Source organism: Musa acuminata, chromosome BXJ1-7, assembly GCF_036884655.1.
Source record: "Musa acuminata AAA Group cultivar baxijiao chromosome BXJ1-7, Cavendish_Baxijiao_AAA, whole genome shotgun sequence".
Lineage (NCBI taxonomy): Eukaryota > Viridiplantae > Streptophyta > Magnoliopsida > Zingiberales > Musaceae > Musa > Musa acuminata.
In genome coordinates, this window is record NC_088333.1 from 338,598 (window position 1) to 357,886 (window position 19,289).

The 19,289-nt window shown below is 41.1% G+C and overlaps 2 protein-coding genes across 2 annotated transcripts; both read left to right on the forward strand.

Moving 5' to 3' along the window:
- The first annotated feature begins 1,335 nt into the window (after positions 1–1,335).
- LOC135678062 (transmembrane E3 ubiquitin-protein ligase FLY2-like) lies at positions 1,336–14,318 on the forward strand. The gene is made up of 14 exons (XM_065190382.1): positions 1,336–1,898; positions 2,649–2,721; positions 2,936–3,063; positions 4,036–4,151; positions 5,573–5,633; positions 7,006–7,069; positions 7,150–7,224; positions 8,414–8,574; positions 8,660–8,719; positions 8,845–8,938; positions 10,725–10,892; positions 12,984–13,312; positions 13,664–13,786; positions 13,870–14,318. Exons 1-14 carry the CDS (start codon positions 1,746–1,748, stop codon positions 13,969–13,971), a joined length of 1,707 nt encoding a protein of 568 aa, XP_065046454.1. The 5' UTR covers positions 1,336–1,745; the 3' UTR covers positions 13,972–14,318.
- A 2,851-nt stretch (positions 14,319–17,169) lies between these two features.
- LOC135679798 (ethylene-responsive transcription factor 4-like) lies at positions 17,170–18,327 on the forward strand. The gene has a single exon (XM_065193778.1). It carries the CDS (start codon positions 17,247–17,249, stop codon positions 17,940–17,942), a length of 696 nt encoding a protein of 231 aa, XP_065049850.1. The 5' UTR covers positions 17,170–17,246; the 3' UTR covers positions 17,943–18,327.
- The last annotated feature ends 962 nt before the right edge of the window (positions 18,328–19,289 follow it).

Here is a 19,289-nt window from a genome sequence, read left to right on the forward strand (position 1 = left end):
ATCGTATTTTCATTTATTTCTAGTCCGTCGACGACCGTGCACTTATGGACTTTAATTAGTAATAATACAAGTGTTCAAAACTCCACTAGTCAACTGACAAACCTACATTTAATTCTAAGTAAAACAACATCATCCCCATCTATTGTTTAGGCCAAATAGAACAGGTAGAATGTGACTGTCTAAACTAAATTAGAGATAGGCCAAAGCATAAATTAGTTTCTTGAAGAATATTATTTAGAGATGTGTAACTCATACAGTATTGTGGCGTTTGAGAGGGTGACGTCTCCCGTGCTCGGATAAGATGGGATGTGCTTGCTTTCTTTTGTTTTGATGTGTTAGCTTTCAGTGACCCAACCTGAGCCATTGTTTCCTGTGCGATAACACTTCAATCCCACAGTTGTCATCTTTATTCCTCCTCTTCTCTATCGTGGCTGTCAGATTCCCTTCTTACGCTATCATCTCTCGCTCTCTCACGCTTCCTTTTTTTTTTTTCTTTTTCTACTGTCGCTTTGCTTTCGTCTTTGTTTTTTCTTTTCCTTCCTCCTCTTATTATCGATTTACTTTCTTCTCTGTAGCCTTACACATCTCATTCGTACGCATTAAGATACATACTCAACATCAACTATTCTTCGATTAAACCAACACGGAGACAAAAAACACATACATAGCTTTTCCTAGTCATTGATGTTGCAATGGAGTTCATCATCATCATTTAGTGCCTCGACGGAGCAGCAGCCAGCCAGCCAGCCAGCCAGCCATCTCCCAAAAGCACGCATGATGCACCAACCACTCCGGAATCAAAATCTCCTCTCTCCACCACCAACTCCGTCATTAAGAAAGGCCGAGTCGTTGTTGGGGTTTGGCCGAATCACCAAAATAAATTTCTAATGTTCTTCCGTCAAAGATGCCGCCACTAATTAGACGGATGGGAATCACCCAAAACAGATTCCTAGGGAGGATTAGATCGGCTGGATGTGGTTTGCTTTGTCAGCCACAAACACCACCCACCCCTCAAAACACTACTCACAAAACGTTTTTGATGATTCCAAGTTGGGGATTTTGTTTGGTACATGGAAATCTTACTTTAGGGCTGAGGGCTCTTCGGAAATATGCAGCAACTTTACCGGCTGCTCCTAACATCCCCTCCTAACTCACAACCACAAACACTGTTGTTCCCATCTTACCCACCTTCTGTTGGATTCGTGTGTTTGGTCCATCGCATTGCAACTTTCAGCACCCGATAACATCAGACCGCGTGTCCCCGAGATGGATCATATCCTAACGTCAACGGCCGATATGAACCCTTTTCGTTGTTTTCGTCGTTACTGTACCTCTTCGCATTTGATCCGAATCCCCCCATTCCCAAAACGACGGGGGGTCCTCTCCGACGGCGAATCCCTGCTGACGCGAAGCGAGAATTTTCTCCACGCTTCTTCTCCTCCTCCTTCAGCTTCTTTAATCTCTCTTTCCGTCGCTTTCTCGAATTAAACTAGGATCGCTGGCGGTATCTGGCTCGACGGTGCCTCGTCCATGGGCGGAGTCGTTGGTGGGGTTTCCGCATCAGTTCGTTGCGGCCTCCCTTTCTCCTTTCTCCCCCCTCCTACTCCTCGCGGTTGGTGATGGTTGACTCCGTCCGAAGCAATCCGCCCCTTTCTTGCCGATTTTAATCGCGAGGTTCGGGCGTAACTTGCAAGCTTTGGGCTTTGGGTCGTTCCGTCTTGCCTTCAGGGTTGCGTTCTGAGGCAATGGGTGGGAGTCGGAGAGACAAGTGGTTTCTTGGGAGTACGGCGGCGGCGGCTGTGGTGGTGGTGCTTTTTGGTCTGGTTCCACCTTTGGTGGCTCTAAGGCCCCTCAGGGAGAGGGACTCTGCAGCTGGTGGGGGTTCTTGGGGTGATGAGGTCTGCTTCTTGCCCTTTCTTGCTTCCCAATTTGATGATTTTCGAGTTCTTGATTGCAATGATGGTTTCCTTGGGATTCTCGAGTATAAAGAGCCTTAAACTATCCTTTTCTGGATCACAGGACGATTGGTTACATTTTGAATCATTAGGTTTTAGGCTGAGAATTTGGGACTCGTAGTAACTCGGAGAAGCTACCTCAACGAACGTTGCAAGAAGTAGATACTAGACATTTCTGTTATTATAGGGTGGGGTTCACTGGAAGAAGCCTTAGCCATTTTATGATGTTAGTGATGCTAATTCTTGTACTGAGTGGATCATGGAATGGTTACACCTTGCATCTAATGGTTAATGTAATTTTAAAGGCAAACATTTGATGTTTTCTCTGTGGAGTTGTTAATGCAATTTCCTGCTTTTTGAATTTCTTATGATACCCATTTAGAAAATGTTGAGAGGTTTTGTCTTCACTACTGCGTGCATTATAGGTCACTTAATTAAGAACATGCCTTCATCTTTTGTATGATATGCTGATTGATGCTTTTGAAAATGCTATACTTCTTTAACTGTAGCACGACCCTATGTCATGATATGAACGATGTGCTCTTTCGCTTTGTGTAGTTTTATTAAATTTTCTTACTGATGTAATATCTGAAGGAAATTAGAATATTAATTTTTGTATTCTATTTTATGATAGAAACTCATGTGCATTTGCTATTTGGTTTGTTTATGTCCAATTTACTTTCATTCATACAGCGACTTTTTCTTAGAAGCTACGAAAGTGACTTGAGTCCTTATTCTGCATGGAACATAACAGGAACATATAAAGGTTTGTATCCTCTTCTTGTTTTCTAGGACTTAATCTGAACATAAAAAAATGCACATAATTGATTTTTTTGGTTACGAACTTCGGTAAATTTGATGATTTGCAAGTGAAATGTTGAAAGAATGTGCTATACCCAACAAAATGAGGTAGCTAGTCATATTAACTTTACTTTCCATATCTCTTTATGAATCTTGATTACTCTTATAGTGATACACAGGAAGATGGAACTTTGTAGAGACCACAAATGGATCCTCTAGGCTTTTTGATTTTGGGAATTCTAATGGTGAATCAGTTTTGGAGTTGGTGAGTACTTCGACAAAGATAAGTGGTGTACACTATGTTCAGGTAAAAATGATGTTAACTCTGTTTGCTCATTAGTATTATCATCATTTTAGTATGATATTGCTTATTATTTATCATCATAGTATGTTATATCCCTTCTGATTGTGTAAGAGGTTTTCATTCATATTTTCTTCCTTTATTTTGAACGTATATAAGAATTTAGTTACTAAGTATCTGATATTTTATGATATATAGTGAAATAATCTTTCTGAACTTTTGCTTCTTTATAGTAATATTTGACTATATATATATATATATATATATATATATATATATATATATATATATATATAAAAGCTTTTTTTGCTTCAAAAAACATCATATTTTTTGGGATCTGATTTCATGTCTTGCTGGTGGCATTCAAATAGTTTGTTATCTTGGCAAACAGATAGTGCCAATCAGCATGAAACCATGCTCAGCTTGCAATGATGCATCACTGGCATTCTTGTAGGACAAAATTAAAACCTGAAAAAAGAAACATGCTTGTTGTTGATTGTTGTGATTTTGGCAGGCATGGAACCTGAAATTTTTTTTTTATTGATTTGGTAGAATCCTTAAATAGTTGAGATGGCTTTTGGATGGCAGGTTGCACATGCTTTGGCTTTCATCTTAACCTTGGCTTTAAATTGTTTCTCGATTTGCAAATTTGTCTGCATTAGCTCTTCAAGCAAGATATCTTTTGGTGTTACCATTTTATCCTTCACAATGATCACTTATTGAGATTCCTCAACTTTGATTTTATTTTTGTGCTTGAAAGAGGTGTAAGCCTGTTCCTTTAAAATGGGAACTATCTTTGCAAGAACTTGGACACCCATGTTTATCTTTATCACAAGAATTTGAACAGCTTTCGACATGGAAACCAGTCTTATTAGTTTCACAATCCTGTTGCACTGTCAACCCAATCAAGGATTAAAGGATCTATTGTACGCTTCATAATCTTGGATCAACACCTCAAATCTTATTTTGTCATGGCAGGGAGCAGTCACTTTTCATGACGTGTTTGACAGCATGCATGATCATGTATTTTCCAAACTGAGATTAGAAGGAGTATATATTTGGCCCTTCAGGCAGCTTCGAATGGTAGCCAGTAGGTAAGATCTATCATTTTCTTTTTTTTTACCTTTGTTACCATGAGATGTTTGTAATTCAGTACAAGTGTTGGTTTTTATTTGTTGTATTATTCATCTTTCACCATCGGTTTCAAAATCATGGTCATTTTCTTGTGTGTTTAGATAATTATGATTACTGAAGATTCTGGCAGCTACAAATTCCTCTAGATGTTGAAGTGTATGACACACAATCACTATTTGCTGCTTGTGATTATTATTTTTTTAAATATGAAGACATTAAAGGATTCTTCTAATTTTTTTATTTTTTATTTTTGAAAATTCATATTGTGATAGTTGTTTTTGAAAATTACATGTATCTTGTATTGCATTGTCCCATTGGGGCCACTTGTATCCTTGGCATATTGTCTGTTGTTTTAGTTGCTTGTTTATTCTGATGATTTCATAAATTTGTTATGACGCAATATATTTACTAGCATTAGTTTTTAAGTGTCGATGGGTTAGTTGATAATCATATTCACTTGATATATACACTTAGATAGGAGGCTACGGGTCCGAGAGACATCTTGGTTCATCATGCCATTGCTTTAGGTTTGTATACAGCTTCACTGATTTTAGTAAAAGGTGATTTAGTTGCATGTGGTTCTAGGTTACTACTAAAAAATAATAATTTTGGTTATAGTTTTCCTTGTGATGGCCTAGGATGGTACCATCCATCATAGGACAGTACAAGCTCAGTATAGGACACTGCAAGCTCTGTACCAAGCAGTTTGTGTTTTTCTGTTCTTTAGTCTTTTTTAGCTTTTTTTCGAAACTCGATATGTATTGGCCTACCAACATTTGTACTCGGTATGGACCGGTACCATATTGGTCCAAGCCCTGATCAGAATAGTTCACGGAATTGTGAACCTTGGTTCCAATGTGTTTTTCACTAAATGCAATGAAAAACTTGTGGTCAGTAGGGATATCATTACTTTCTCTAGGGTGTGCATGAAGAGAAGTTTACAATGACTTGGTGTCAATGCATTCCAAGGGTGACTTCACTACTTCTAGGGGACCAAATCTTTCTTTTCTCTGTGAAGTTTTCTTTTTCATTGTACTATACTTTGACTCTATAGAAATTCACCTTCCCTTTCCTTTTGAACTCTTGAGCTATATTAGTCCTATGATGGCTTTTTCAGTGTAGGGAAAGAAAGAAGGGAGCATAAACACGTGATACACATAGATTTGGCTTCATGCTGGTTACTTTGGTTTTAGATGTTATGTTCATGCTGAATCTAGTTTCTCAATGTCTGCTTTTGTGCAACTTTGGAATTATTATTATTTTTTAATTTTACTTACTTTCCATATGTGCACCTCAATTGTATTTCTGAATCCTGGATTAAGTACTAGATTATGACTAGTAGTATTTTGAAACTATTGTAATATAAGTTTGTTATATATAGTGGAGGAGATGGCAAGGCACTTCAAGAAGAAGATTACTTTTTGTCCAATCCATATCACTTGGTATGAGTTCTTAGTTCATTAAAGTTCAACCTTTCTTTTTCACCATATTCTCATTGAAATACACTGATGGAAGATATTTGAACATTTGTTTTTTGGTGTTCTATTTTCTGGCAAATTGCAGCTGTTATTTATTTCTTTCCAGAAAACCAGAGCTATATAGCTAAATGATACAAAATTGGCAAGAAGCAGTTAATTCTTTGCTACATCCATTATCAAAACTAAATGATATGGTTATCATTTTAGCATGCTAAATTTGTGAGAACTTTCTAAAGAGAATGATTTTAAACTCGTAGAAGATAATCTAAATTTAATGGAAGAGAGCATAAGCCACTCACCTAACTAAGTGAAAACCTTTTTCATATGAGATTAGGTTATCACGTTATGCTACAGTGCCCCCGGCATGAGTTGTTTTACTTTGATACTTGTTACATTCTGCAGGCTGAATGATGGCATGGTGTAGTTCGGTGTTAGAGAACTTTCCAGTGATTTTCATTTAATAATTTTGTCCAACAGTTAGTGATTTTATTTCTGTTGCATATTTACTCAGTTCAAAGTTGATTATACCGATGGACTTGCTGGAGGGTTATTATAAATCTAATGGATAAAGTTGGAAGCCCATGTCAACTATGATCACTTACTGTGTTTGAAAGTGCATTAGCTTCCTGAGGCCATGACATGGCCCACTGAGCTTATTTAGCATGGGGAAATTAAGCTACTGAATTTTAGCTATGGCAATAAGTTGTAGCCTTGTATGCTGGAACACTATCTTTGTCTTGTTTACTTATTACTTATCTTACATTAATGTTCATAATTATGTGATTGTGCAACATGGAACAGTATTTTACTTTACAGCCTAGGCATGACATTGCAATTTTCTTGAAGTTAAATCTTAATCACCATAGTTTATGTCTGAGGTCAAAATGTGCAATAAACTCTCTTTTCTTTTGTTTGCATAGAATGTGACATTGAATTGGATTGTTTTGTGCTGATAAGGACACATTATCAATGCAATGGTATATGGAATATGACTCCTCTTCTAAAATTTCAGAAATGTGATGGCTTTGTCAACATTTTTATGATCTAACTTATTTCTCAGCATTGTCCAAAACATGGTTTCAAATACTGTTCTGACAAATAACTGGTATTGGACTATGTGGTTCGATATCTTTATGTTTTATTATTATTTTGGGTGATACTGGATTGTACGGATCAGTATACCACCCGGTACACTGGTGCCATACCAGTCGAGTATCAAATTGAGATTTAAAACCTTAGTTCAAGGTAGCTATGGTCTATTAGGATTTTTACTGCATTTGCTTTCTTTTCGAGTAAAAGGCCATAGAATAGTTATTTTCTGTGTTTTTCCTGACAGCTTGGTGTGTTTTCTTCTCAAGTACTTCAAGAATCTCACCAAGATAAAATCTGGAGGAGAAAATGTAAATCTTTATCCTTTACCTTTTAAATTGTTTCTCTTTTACGTTACCTAACATTTTAACTGTATCACTTGCTTTATCAGCTTTAAATTATGATGTGGAGAAACATTGTAATATAGAAATAGCTGCTCAAGTTTCCCGCACATCTGGCCAACATGGTACTGATTTCTTAGATCTCACCTGTTTCCATTTATTCATATTTTATTGTTTTGTGGTGGTTTCTTGTATGTTTAATTAGTGATGAAAATAATGTTATGCTGGTGTTATTGACAGTCTTGGAAGATCACTTAGCATTATTCTTTTTATTAGTTTTGGAAAGAGTATCATCCTTAGTCTTTAATAGAGCATAAAATCATATAAACACTGCTTGAATCATAACTCTGTATGCAAAATCTTGTTACCACCATAATTTTATTGCAGAATGCTATCAAGTTTGATCATATGCATAGAATTATTTGATGTAACACTAGGAGTAGAAAAGACAAGGCTTATTCAGTAAGTCAAAGACCAGATTCTCCATTTATTAATCTTTGCTTTCATCGAACTATAAGTATATGATTATCGGTAAAGAAATAATTACTGAGAATCATGAAAATCTAAATGAAAATAATATGTGATTTCAGATAATATGATTCTGCGGAATATATGCTTGAATGATAAGTTTGATTCGACCAAAAGATTAGAAATGCACATTCTTCACGAGCATAGCACTATATCAATTGCTGCATAATGTGCTTGTCACATATTGACAAAAGCATCAAAGGTAGCACATGATTGTTCTGTCTTGATCCATCCTGTATGTTTTGCATTTGCAATTTATGTTGATTTTATGTTTTCTAAACATCATAGTTGAGTATCCAAGGATTTATAAGGAATTATTTTAATTCACTTGTCAGATATGCACAAATGCATCAAAGGTAGCATATGGTAGTTCTATCTTGGTCCATCCTGTATATTTTGCATTTGCAATTTATGTTGATTTTATGTGGTTTAAACATCATAGTTTAGTACTCTGAACTCTGAGGATTTATAAGCAATTATTTTAATTATCAACAAGTTTTATATATATGTCAGTTGTTGGAATATTTTCATGTTGAGTGCTGATGAAGTTTTAATGTTCATTTGCTGCCTTTGATGGTAACAATATGTAGGCATGCTGGGTTTTCTTAATCAATATATAAATTTTAAACAATTGGGTTTTCAGTCATTTTCATGCTTATTAACATGATCATATGCTTAGCTGAATATGTTATATTTTTACTGTATTCATTGATATGAGTCCATTACTTTAAATATATATGCTAAGTAGTCTAGAAGATTCCCTTTGCTAATTATGTCTCTTTTTAGTACATGGAGATCATGAACGTTATCATCTGGAGGGCTTATTGGAGAGTCCAAAGGTCGATGATGATGGGGAGTGCTTTTCCCCCATTTTGTTGAATGCTACCTCATTGAACACTGAGGTCTACTACAATAAAGCCGTTAATTATACACTGATGGTCACCTTTGTATCCTTCATGATCAAGCGATCATGCATTTATTAAATATTTATTCGCTTTCCTTTTTGGAAGCCTTGACATGCTAATGCTCTAGGTCTCTTTCCTTCAAGTTCTGCTGCTAATTAGACAAATGGAGCATAGCAATACCCAGTCTGTGAGTCTCTACTTTAGCATCCAATAAAAAACATTTCCAGCAAGTGCACACCATATGTCCATTTGTTTCTATGATCAAATATTTTTTAAACTTGTATGCCACTGTGGGTTTCATTCTATTTACAGGGTGCTGCCAAGGTTTCTGTCATAATGATTGGACAACAAGCTATCATGGATGCGTATTTCTGTCTTTTACATTTGACAGCAGGAATCTTAGTTGGTAAGTTCTAAATCTGTTGATGTTGTGTGAGTATTTTAATAAGTTTAGAGCTAGTAAAATGTGCAATTTGAAAAATTCTTTTGCTGTATACTAGAGGGAAATTTTGTACATACTATGTTGTGCTAGGAAATAAACCTCAGGTTGTAATTCCATATCAGCCTCCACTCAGACCAGTTTGATATGTTGGTACATTATATTCTGCCACAGATATCACTGAAAAAATATATAAGTTGGTGTTGGTACTTAATACATTATATTATGTATTGTTAACGGTTTGATAAGACTGGTGTGGTCAATAAACTGCGATACTTGAACCTGTGCTGTTGTTAAGTTTAAAGAAACATTTTGAAGTTGAATTCCCCGTGTGACTTGTAACACCCAAGTAATCATTTACTTTGTATACAAAAATAGTTGCCTATTATTTGATGTTAGGCATTATCAAAGGTATCTGCATGACCATAAATCTTTATTTGTTTTCCTGACCAACTTTCAAAATGTTTACTCTGCGTCAAATTGTTTTGTCTGTGATAGTTTCTAGTTCTACTACATTTTGTCTAACCCAATATTCATCCTCTTCACGTAAACACTGCCAGGATAATATTGTAGCCTCCTTAGATTAACTTTTCATGGAAACATTCAAGAAAACAATCACTTTGTTTTCAAGTTATTGTTATTTAGTGATGATCATATGTTAGAAATTATCATTTAAAAACTAGCAGTTAAGGAGACATTACCAAAAAGAGTTCATGTTGGTTTTTAGCACGGTTTGCCTTATTGATCCATATCGACCATCGATACAATATATATTGAACCATATTAATGTACCAAGACATGGTACAGTGGAGCACACCAACAAATCGATATGTACCGCCCGCACCAATCTCCTGTTGGGTCGGTACATACTGCCCATACTATGCGGTATGTTACGGTATGGTGAACCTTGGGTTTTAGTATTAGCCTATCTGATAATTGATGAATTTATCAAGCCACTTGATATTTTTGGACCTTTTCTTCATAAAGCTACAATCTTAAGGTTGGATTCTCCCATGAATAGCTAAGAAGTAGCTGATAAAAATATATAACTTTTATGACCGAGGTGCCATGTTAGCTAAGAAGTGACTGATAAGAATATATATATATATATATATACACACACACACACACACACACACACACACACACACACACACACACACATATGTATGTGAAATTATTTGGGGGTGGGTTGGCTAGGTGAAATATTAGCCGGGATTGACAAAGATCTGCCTGTCCTGACTAGCTGACTCAACCAATCTGAGAATTTTTTTACTGAGGAGATGTTTCCTTTTTTAACTCCATGATCTCACGGAGGTAACTTGTAGATTTCCTCCTCCAACGGTCCAACCCCATCCCTATGGAAACCTCAACACCAATAGTGACACGAGAAAGCTCACCGATTATGATCTACATTTGGAAGGTGTCTGCAAGGGGAAGAAGAGGAGATGAGGACAAGGAAAAGAAGAGGGAGAGTAAACTGAGAAACAGAAGTCTGTTCTCTCACTAGACCCACTGGAGGTTACACAGCATCCATCACTAATCTTTCTTAGGGAAGCTACCAGGGAATGAGAAGGATAAATGGCAGAGAACAAGAAGAAGAATTTAATTCTTTCTTGTACTCTTCTATTGTCTTGAACTTTAACATGTGCATATCCACTGATAGTAATCGTTCAATATGGCCAATTTCAAGCTATTTCTGTTACTGAATTAAACATTCGGTGGATATAATTTTGCTTGTTTCTGGTTGCAGAGTCCCTTTTCAATGCTTTTGCAACAGCAGCATTCTTCAAATTTGTTGTTTTCTCCATTTTTGAGATGAGATATCTTCTTGCCATTTGGAAGGCAAGTAGACCTATGAATAATGGAGAAGGTTGGGAGACTATGAGGCGTGAACTGTCAGTTCTATATAGCCGCTTTTGTAAGTTCTTAAATTGAATTATTAACTGTCCAAACATTTTTCATGGTTTACATAAAATAAGGAAATGTTTCAGTTTCTTTCATTAATGTTCAATGGATACTTGAATGACCAGTCTCACATTAAGGTCCTTGTAGAAGATATATGCAGATTTTATACAAAGTGGCATCTACATTAGTTAATGTGAATAATACAAAAAATTCGCATGGAAAATTCAGAATTTGCACAAATAGTTGGAATTAGTCCTTTTGTCATAGTATCTAATGTGGACTTCCCAATGTGACAGTTGATATGATCTGACGACCACTTTCTGAAATATGTTGTAGTATGTGCACTCATATTATTTCTGCTCATGTTTAAAGGAACAATAGTGATTTGACTTCCATTTTATGTCCAACTTCACTTGACTTCTAGGTTAAGGAACAATAGTGATTCGACTTCCATTTTATGTCCAACTTCACTTAACTTCTAGGTTATCCAAATGCTATACCAGGAACCTAGACTATCAAAGATACTTATCCCATTAAGGACGGCACTGTGGCACCATGGAGCAGCACATTGTTTTCAGTTTTATGTTATATGACTGGCTCAACCTGATAGATATTAGGCAGATAATAATTAAATGCAACTTTGCGAATCATGAGATCTTGAGATCAGTCATAAGATAATCTGTATTCAAGGGAGTAAAGGCACATGATCACTGAGGCTGGCATCCTTGAAACTGATTGGGTTAGCTCTATGACAATAGTAAACGACAAGCTTCACATGTTGCAGACTAGAGATGTTCTCCAGCCTTTCTTATCATGCTGAAACCTATTGTTGCTTTTGGTCACAATAAGTATTGGGAAATTCCTTTTCTAAAACCACCTTTTGTTCATTTGATTTTTAGAGAAGAATTTAATGCTAGTTCTTTCATAGTTTGATGAATCTTAGTTATTCTTTTCTATGAAAATCTCCTCAAGAGGAAGTCCCAAATTCTCAGTGGTGGGTAAGCTAGACGTTGCTGATTATTTATCAATCCTCCATGGACTCAAGGTGAAAATATATTTAGGATAGAAATAGGCAAAAAATGATTTTTTTGTTATGATTTCAGTTTCAAATTCTGGTACTATTTTGGTTCCTGGGAAACTGCTACTAACCAGTACAATCATATGCTGACACATGGCATGCTCTGATGTCTTGATGGCATGGCTGGCACAAGTACAATAAAAATTCACAAACACTGGCTAGAAAATAATAACAAAATAAAAAAAGGACAATTATTTCATCCATTCACTGTGACATAATAGTGCAACACTCGCTGCTGATCACTTCTGGGAGGTCTCTGCTATGGACTGCTGTGAGCAGCCAATGCGCAACAAGAGGCATAGATTGCCTGAATGGATCAAGTTCATTGCAAATATGCTTTTCCAGAGAATGGAGGCTGCCAGACAGCCAGTCAGCATCATAAGAGAAGGGGAAGGTGTTAATGAGGGGAGGTAGGCCATTAGCCAATAGGATATGGAGGGTTGGAAGGGGGATAGAGTAGTGACAAGGGGAAGTATCTACTTTAAAGATACAAGGGATGCCAGGAGAAAAGGAAGGGAAAAACTGAAGAAGAAGCTCACAGAAACTTCATGGACAAGCTGGTAAAAACAAATTAAATTTTAGGGTTAGTTGGTTCATGTGTCACTACTGCTATGCTACTATGGGCTGGTTCATACCATGCAGTATACCTGATATGTTGCAAAAACATGATGTCTGTCATAATGATCTGAATGTGATATGTGTTTCATATTAATATGAATGTGATGCATTGTAATACTACGAACGTCTCTCATGACAATGTGCTCTTGCCAGATTGGATGCCCTTTTCTTGTGGAGTAATTGATTGCTTGGTTTTGTTTCTTATTGCTAATGAACATCAATAAATTTAGCTGTGATTTGTCATCTCATGAGCAGAATGAACTAGATTTATAGAACAATGAGATCTTTGAATTATCGGATATTTCATAATTAACTTAAATTTTAATGTTTTTGTTGGTTACTATCATTCTTAAACAAGTTGTGCTACTTTATATTATCAATGCTTCACCAAGTTGTGCTACTTTGCAGATGGCATTCTTTTGGGAGGCATTCTATTGATGTATGAGCTGCACAATTTACTACGCCCCATTCTTTTTGCTATGTATTCTTTTTGGATACCCCAAATAATCACTAATGTCATTCGGGATACAAGGAAACCCCTGCACCCTCATTATATAATAGGCATGACTCTCACTCGGGCTGCAATTCCGTTATATGTATTCGGTTGCCCAAGCAACTTTTTGCGCATACAGGTTGATAGAAGTTGGTGCATATTTTTGGGATTATTTATGGGATTGCAAGCATTGATTCTTCTGCTTCAGTATTTTCTTGGATCTCGGTGGTTTATTCCTCGTCAGGTAGGTCTTTATCTGAAACCTCCTCTTTTGAAGAGAAAAGATGTAGAACTTTGTTGTTCTTCTATTTGGATGACTGCTAATTCATGCCCCTAGTCACCCCTTCATATCAGTCATGAAGTTAATGTTTTGAGTTTGATACCAATATTGTCGTGTATTTCTTCTTTAGCACCATTAGATAGTTGAGTTATATAGTTGGTTAGTTAATTATTGGATATAATGATCACCATGTTTAAGTTTTATGTAGCAGTGAGAAAACTAACTTGTCTAGAGTCTTGCCACCAGAGCTCATAATCTGTAGTCCGTGTTTGGTTTAACTATTAGTGATCTGACTGTTGGTCATTGATTTTTCAGATCCTACCAGAGAAATATTGCTACTACCGGAAGCTCGAGAACGATACTAATCAGATTGCTGATTGTGTTATTTGCATGACTGGTATTGACCTCCTCACACAACAACGATCCAATGACTACATGGTATCGAGGAGCTTCTGCATTTCATTTCCCTTGTGAACTGAATTGCTGGTTAGAAACCTAATCGTTTGGCTTTAATCGCACAGGTGACACCATGTGATCATTTCTTCCATACTGGATGCTTACAGAGATGGATGGATATTAAAATGGAATGCCCAACTTGCCGGCGTTCCCTGCCACCAGCATAGCGACTAACTACGTGCAGGATAATAGCACTTGGCTCGATATGTAAGCATGATGGGCTTTGGCATTTCTTAATTACTTGTCCTTATGGCATCAGGAACGATCGTAGGATAGCTTTCAAAGGAAAGAAAATGAAGATAGAAATTGATAGCAACACATGAGAGACTTGTATTTTCCATGCATTGTATATTATAATGTTGTATCATCTTAGGCTGCCGGCAGAGTTGCCTGTGATTATGAAAGGGAAGTCAATATAGAAGCACAGCATGTAAAAAAAGTGTCAAGGCGGGGTTTAATGGGAACGATTATTTTCTTTTACCACGATGTTAAAGTTAGTACATAGTGTTTGAAATGGCAGCATTTTTTTTTTCTGGATATAAGGAATTAATCAATGGTGCTATTGTGTGTTTGGTCGCGGATCCGATCAAGAAATCCATCAAAATTTTTATCTCGAGATTCAAATGATAGCAAGCCGCCGCGGCGTGGTCTCGGGCAACATGCGGTCGAGGAGCACGACGCAAGTGAGCTGCGGTCGAGGGGTATGGCTCAGGCGGGCAGGCCACACAGGTGTGGTCTCGGGCAACATGCGACCGAGGAGCACAGCGTAGGCGGGCTGCAACCGAGAAGTATGGCTCAGGCGGGCAGGCTGCGCAGGCATGCTCTCAGGCAACATGCGACCGAGGAGCACGACGCAGGCGGGCTGCGGCCGAGGGGTATGGCTCAGGTGGGCAGGCCGCGCAGGTGTGGTCTCGGGCAACATGCGACCGAGCGGTATAGCTCAGGCGGGCAGATCGCGTAGCCATGGTCTCAGGCAACATGCGGTCGAGGAGCACGACGCAGGCGGGCTGCGGCCGAGGAGTATGGCTCAGGCGGGTAGGTCGCGCAGGCGTGGACTCGGGCAGTCTTCGCCCGGAAGAGACTGAGGCAGGGCCAAGATTTCTTTTCACGAGGACTACATCGGATAGCCACCACGGGTGCTTGACCTCTTCTATGGAGTCCGCTGCTAAAGGTCGTCCCTTCTCCTCACGGCCACCCAGGCCTCCACCGCGATGGACTAGTTAGTCCACTGGAGCATCTCTGGCACCGTGGTGGGGGGTCGCTCCGCGAGGGACCAGGAAAATCTGGAGGGTCGCAAGCCTATCATAAACACCTGCATTAACAGAGAGGGATGAGCGTCCGGCAAACCCCGGATTTGCGTGGCAAAGCTATCCACAAAATGTGAGAGGGGCTCGTACTCCCTTTGGTTGAGTCTGATGAGTAGTGCCACGGACAGTTTCGACCGGGTGTAGGCCAAGAAGTTAAGCTCGAAGTCCTTGACTAGCTGGTCGAAGGAGGCGATAGTCCCGGTCTTCAGGTCGCTGTACCACGTGCGAGCTGGCCCCCTTAGGGTGGTGGGAAACGCCTTGCACATCAAAGCATCAGAAGTTCCATACAGTGCCATTTGGGCGCTAAAAGCAACTACATGGTCCGCCGGGTCAGTGGAGCCATCGTAAGCGTCCAGGGAGGGGAGTCGGAAGTTCGGGGGGGCATATGAACCTGTATCTCGGATGTGAATAGAGATCCTTGGTGTGCGTCCTCCCCGAGCTCTCCCTTGGACCTGCGAAGCTCATTCTGCACCTCGTCGAGTCGCTGGCTGACGAAGCGCAAGTGGGCTCGCAGGGAGTCCGTAGAATCCGAAGACAACGCCTCGGGTTCCGGGTGGCCTCTCGAGTTTGCCGTCACTCGATCCTCGAGTGGGGCCGATGGGACCCAAAGCGAAGCAGGGAGCTCCCGAGGTGGCGTGCGAGCTTGAACAGGTGGCTCCTGTTGCCGCAGTGGTTGGACGGCCGGCAAGTGCGACGGACGAGAAACAAGTGGAATAATGGATTGCACCATAGCGGTCAGAGTTCGGACTTGGTGGGTGAGGTCGTGAAAGGCCTCAAACGACACAAGCGACGGGTCGGCGGGGGCACCGTCGGGCAGCGACAAGCTCGGGTCGTTGAATATCCGCCAATATCGCTCTGAGGTCATGGCGGGGTGTTCGTCACGATGATCTCCGTGCGGGGGATGTTCCCCCGAAGCTCCAATCGGGTGCGACCTCAGCCGTGGGCTCGTCTGAGCCAATCGGGTGATCCCTCGACATCAGGGCCCTCCTTCTAGCGCCAAAATGGTGGTGTAACCAACTTTAAGCCGTGGCCTCGGGTTCGGATGATGGGGGATCTTCCCGGGATGACCTTTGAGTCCGCTGAGGTGGTCGGCTGCGATGGTCCGATCGGAAAAGGGGTCGTTGTTCCCTCTAGAAGGGGGCTCCTCGCTTGGGCGTTTAGTGGGAGGCCACCGTCTTCGCACCTGCACACAGGTCGGGTCGGGAAGCTCGACCCTACCCCTCCGACGATCAAATTAGCGGATAGTGGCAGGAGAATTCTTTAGCTAAGTTGTGTCTTCTTGTGTGCCTCTCTCTTTTTCTCTCTCCTTCCTCTCGGAGCGCGAGGATTATCATTGTTTGATGTGCCTGCCCGCAGGGGGCAGGATCGTACTTCTGGTAGCGTCTGACACCGACGTTGACGTGGCGTGAGCGATTGAGCTTGATCAGAGTATTAATGTGCCTCGATCGGCGTTCCGATCTGTGTTGACCAAGTGCTTTGAGGCGTTATTTGGGACAACTGACGTCACGTGAGTCTTATCGCAATTATTATCCAATTTAATTATTTTAAATTTTAATGGATCGATTATCTCATTGATTCCAATCATAATATCAACAGTTATCCCCTAACTCTTCTACCAGGAGACGATGGCCAACAGAAGCGAGTCTAGTAGACCACCAACGATGGGACCATATCGCCACGTACCACCGCCCACTGTAATTAACAGGAAGCCCGTCCCTGTAGCCCATATCCGATAGGTCATTGTTACCCAACCGGCTCATCTCGGCCCTCCATTCACCGAGATCACCTCTCCGTGCCGCTTCGCCTCGGATAGGACCGCAGCGCAGCCCATTGCTCAGCAGCCGCGGGTCCAGATGACACATCATGGGCTGTCTGTGGCAGGCGGGACCCACTGCGTGATCCGAGTTAGACGGCGCACAAGCGGTCGATGCGGACAGATGGTGGGCAAAGGCCGCCGGCGCCCAAGTGTCCTCCATTTCGCCGCTCCACCATCCAAATGTAAATTGCGATCGATCGATATATAAACGCCCCACCCCCACCCTTTAACCCACCCTCGCTTCTCGGATTAGAGTCGTCATCTAGCTGGGCAAAGGAAATAAAAAGAGTGCAAATAACACGGTGACAGATCTTTACCCATGGCGTCCACCGAGAAGTCGGCCACCGCCGGCAGAGTAGGAGGAAGAGGGGGGAAGGAGACGCACTTCCGGGGGGTTAGGAAGCGGCCATGGGGGAGGTACGCGGCGGAGATACGGGACCCGGGGAAGAAGAGCCGGGTCTGGCTCGGGACCTTCGACACCGCCGAGGAGGCGGCTCGGGCGTACGACGACGCCGCCCGCCAGTTCCGCGGCTCCAAGGCCAAGACCAACTTCCCCCGCCCTGATTCCTACCCGTACCCCGGCAGCCCCAGGAGCCAGAGCATCACGGTGGGGTCCTACGGCAGGGAAGCCACCGAACCGCCGCTCAAGATCCCGCTCCCGCCCCCGCTCGACCTCAATATTCATCACCGTGGCGGCGTCGGCGGCTGCAAGCGGTTTCCCTTCCACCCATACCCGACCGTCGCCGCCACCACAGTGCCGGCGGGATACCCGCGCCTCCTCTTCGACATGACGGTCAGATCGGAAAAAGCGGCTGCGATCAGTCGCCACCACCTCCTCACTCTGTGTCCGCCCACGATCCTCGCCGATCCGCGGGCCGCGATGGCCTGCAGCGTTGATAGCGACTCGGACTCCTCCATCGTGGATCTCCACCCTAGCCACCGCTCTCCGGCTTCGCACAAGATGCTCCCCTTCGATCTCGACCTCAACCTTCCCCCTTCACCCGAGATCGCGTGATCCATCTCCTACCCCGCTACTTTATCACATCGACCATCCCAGTCCGAGCACTTTCTTTCTCATCTCTCCTTTCCATCCCATCCCTTTTACCAGGGCAAGTAAAATGGTAACACCACCAACGGTGAGAGAAAGAGAAAAAAACTATATATATATATATATATATATATATATATATATATTTATTTATTCATTCATTCTTTCCACTACAACGGAAATCCTCGGTGTCATCCCTTCTCTCCTTTGTTGATTATTATTATTATTATTAATAACACAATTTTGAGAGATTATATTATCATAATATAACGTAGAGAGATTATATTTGTTTTGTCCCTCTACTTTGTTGATTATTATTATTGTCGATTGGTGATTCCCTCGATTTCTTGATTATTAGTATTGTGTTGATTTAAAAGCGAAAGAGTAGTGTCGTTTCTGTCGATGAGCTGTATCGGTGGGTCCCAACGTGACTCGGCTCGAAAAGCGCTCCCGGTTGAAGACGTGGCTCACCAATTCGAACGAACCCTACAATTCTGCAGTCCCTTCGCCACGTTGGGTACGGACCACCGACGGCCGTGCCCTCATTTTCTCCTCGCTGTCCCACGACGGTACAGTGATCTCTGAGCACACAAAAGCCAAAGGAGCAAAGCCAGGAGGGGAGAGAAAGAGACGGGCGACGAAAGACAAGTTAGCTCGGGGGGCGCAGCATGTACCGTCGTCGCCTCTGGTGCAGCTCGTGGTGCACGAAGCGGCGCCGCGTCGTGGCGCGGGGAACAGGATGGCCACACGACGCCTCCCTCCCAGAGGCGGAGAGGAAGAGAGTACTTACTCACCACTTCGGTTTGGTCAAGGACGTCGCCACTACCTATCCCATTGGCTCATGATTATTTGGTCTAAAGCATTTAACTCAATAAAATTCATTATGGTACATTCTTATAAGCCAATTTGTATTATTATTATTTTTTACTCATCTTCAATGTATTGAGTAAATTGGAATGTTCTCGTTATAATCCTTCAGTGAATTGGAGTAAATTGGTCTAAAGATTATTTTTTACTCATCTTCAAATTTGATTGAGTTGATTCTTCAGTGAATTTTTTTCTCACTTTAGGACCTTCCGGCAATCTTTTCTAATTGCTGCTTGGATCAAATATAGTGTTCTTACGGCTTGAAAGAAATATAAGCATAGTAAAGAAGGGGAGTAAATCCTTACTGTGCATAGAATGAGTCAGAGATATTGTGCTAAGCAAGCAAGACCTTCATCATTCGTTTGAAGAATGTAAACCTGTCGAGGTTCAAACTGGAAGGGAAATCGATCCGTTAACCGGATTGCTCATTATCTGTCCCCGTCAAGT

Excerpts from the sequence above, each read along its gene's own strand:
- LOC135678062 (XM_065190382.1), top strand. The coding sequence starts at position 1,746 with ATGGGTGGGAGTCGGAGAGACAAGTGGTTTCTTGGGAGTACGGCGGCG. Across the intron at positions 2,722-2,935 it reads CATAACAGGAACATATAAAG|GAAGATGGAACTTTGTAGAG; the intron begins GTTTGTATCCTC and ends AGTGATACACAG. Across the intron at positions 13,787-13,869 it reads AACGATCCAATGACTACATG|GTGACACCATGTGATCATTT; the intron begins GTATCGAGGAGC and ends TTAATCGCACAG.
- LOC135679798 (XM_065193778.1), top strand. The coding sequence starts at position 17,247 with ATGGCGTCCACCGAGAAGTCGGCCACCGCCGGCAGAGTAGGAGGAAGA.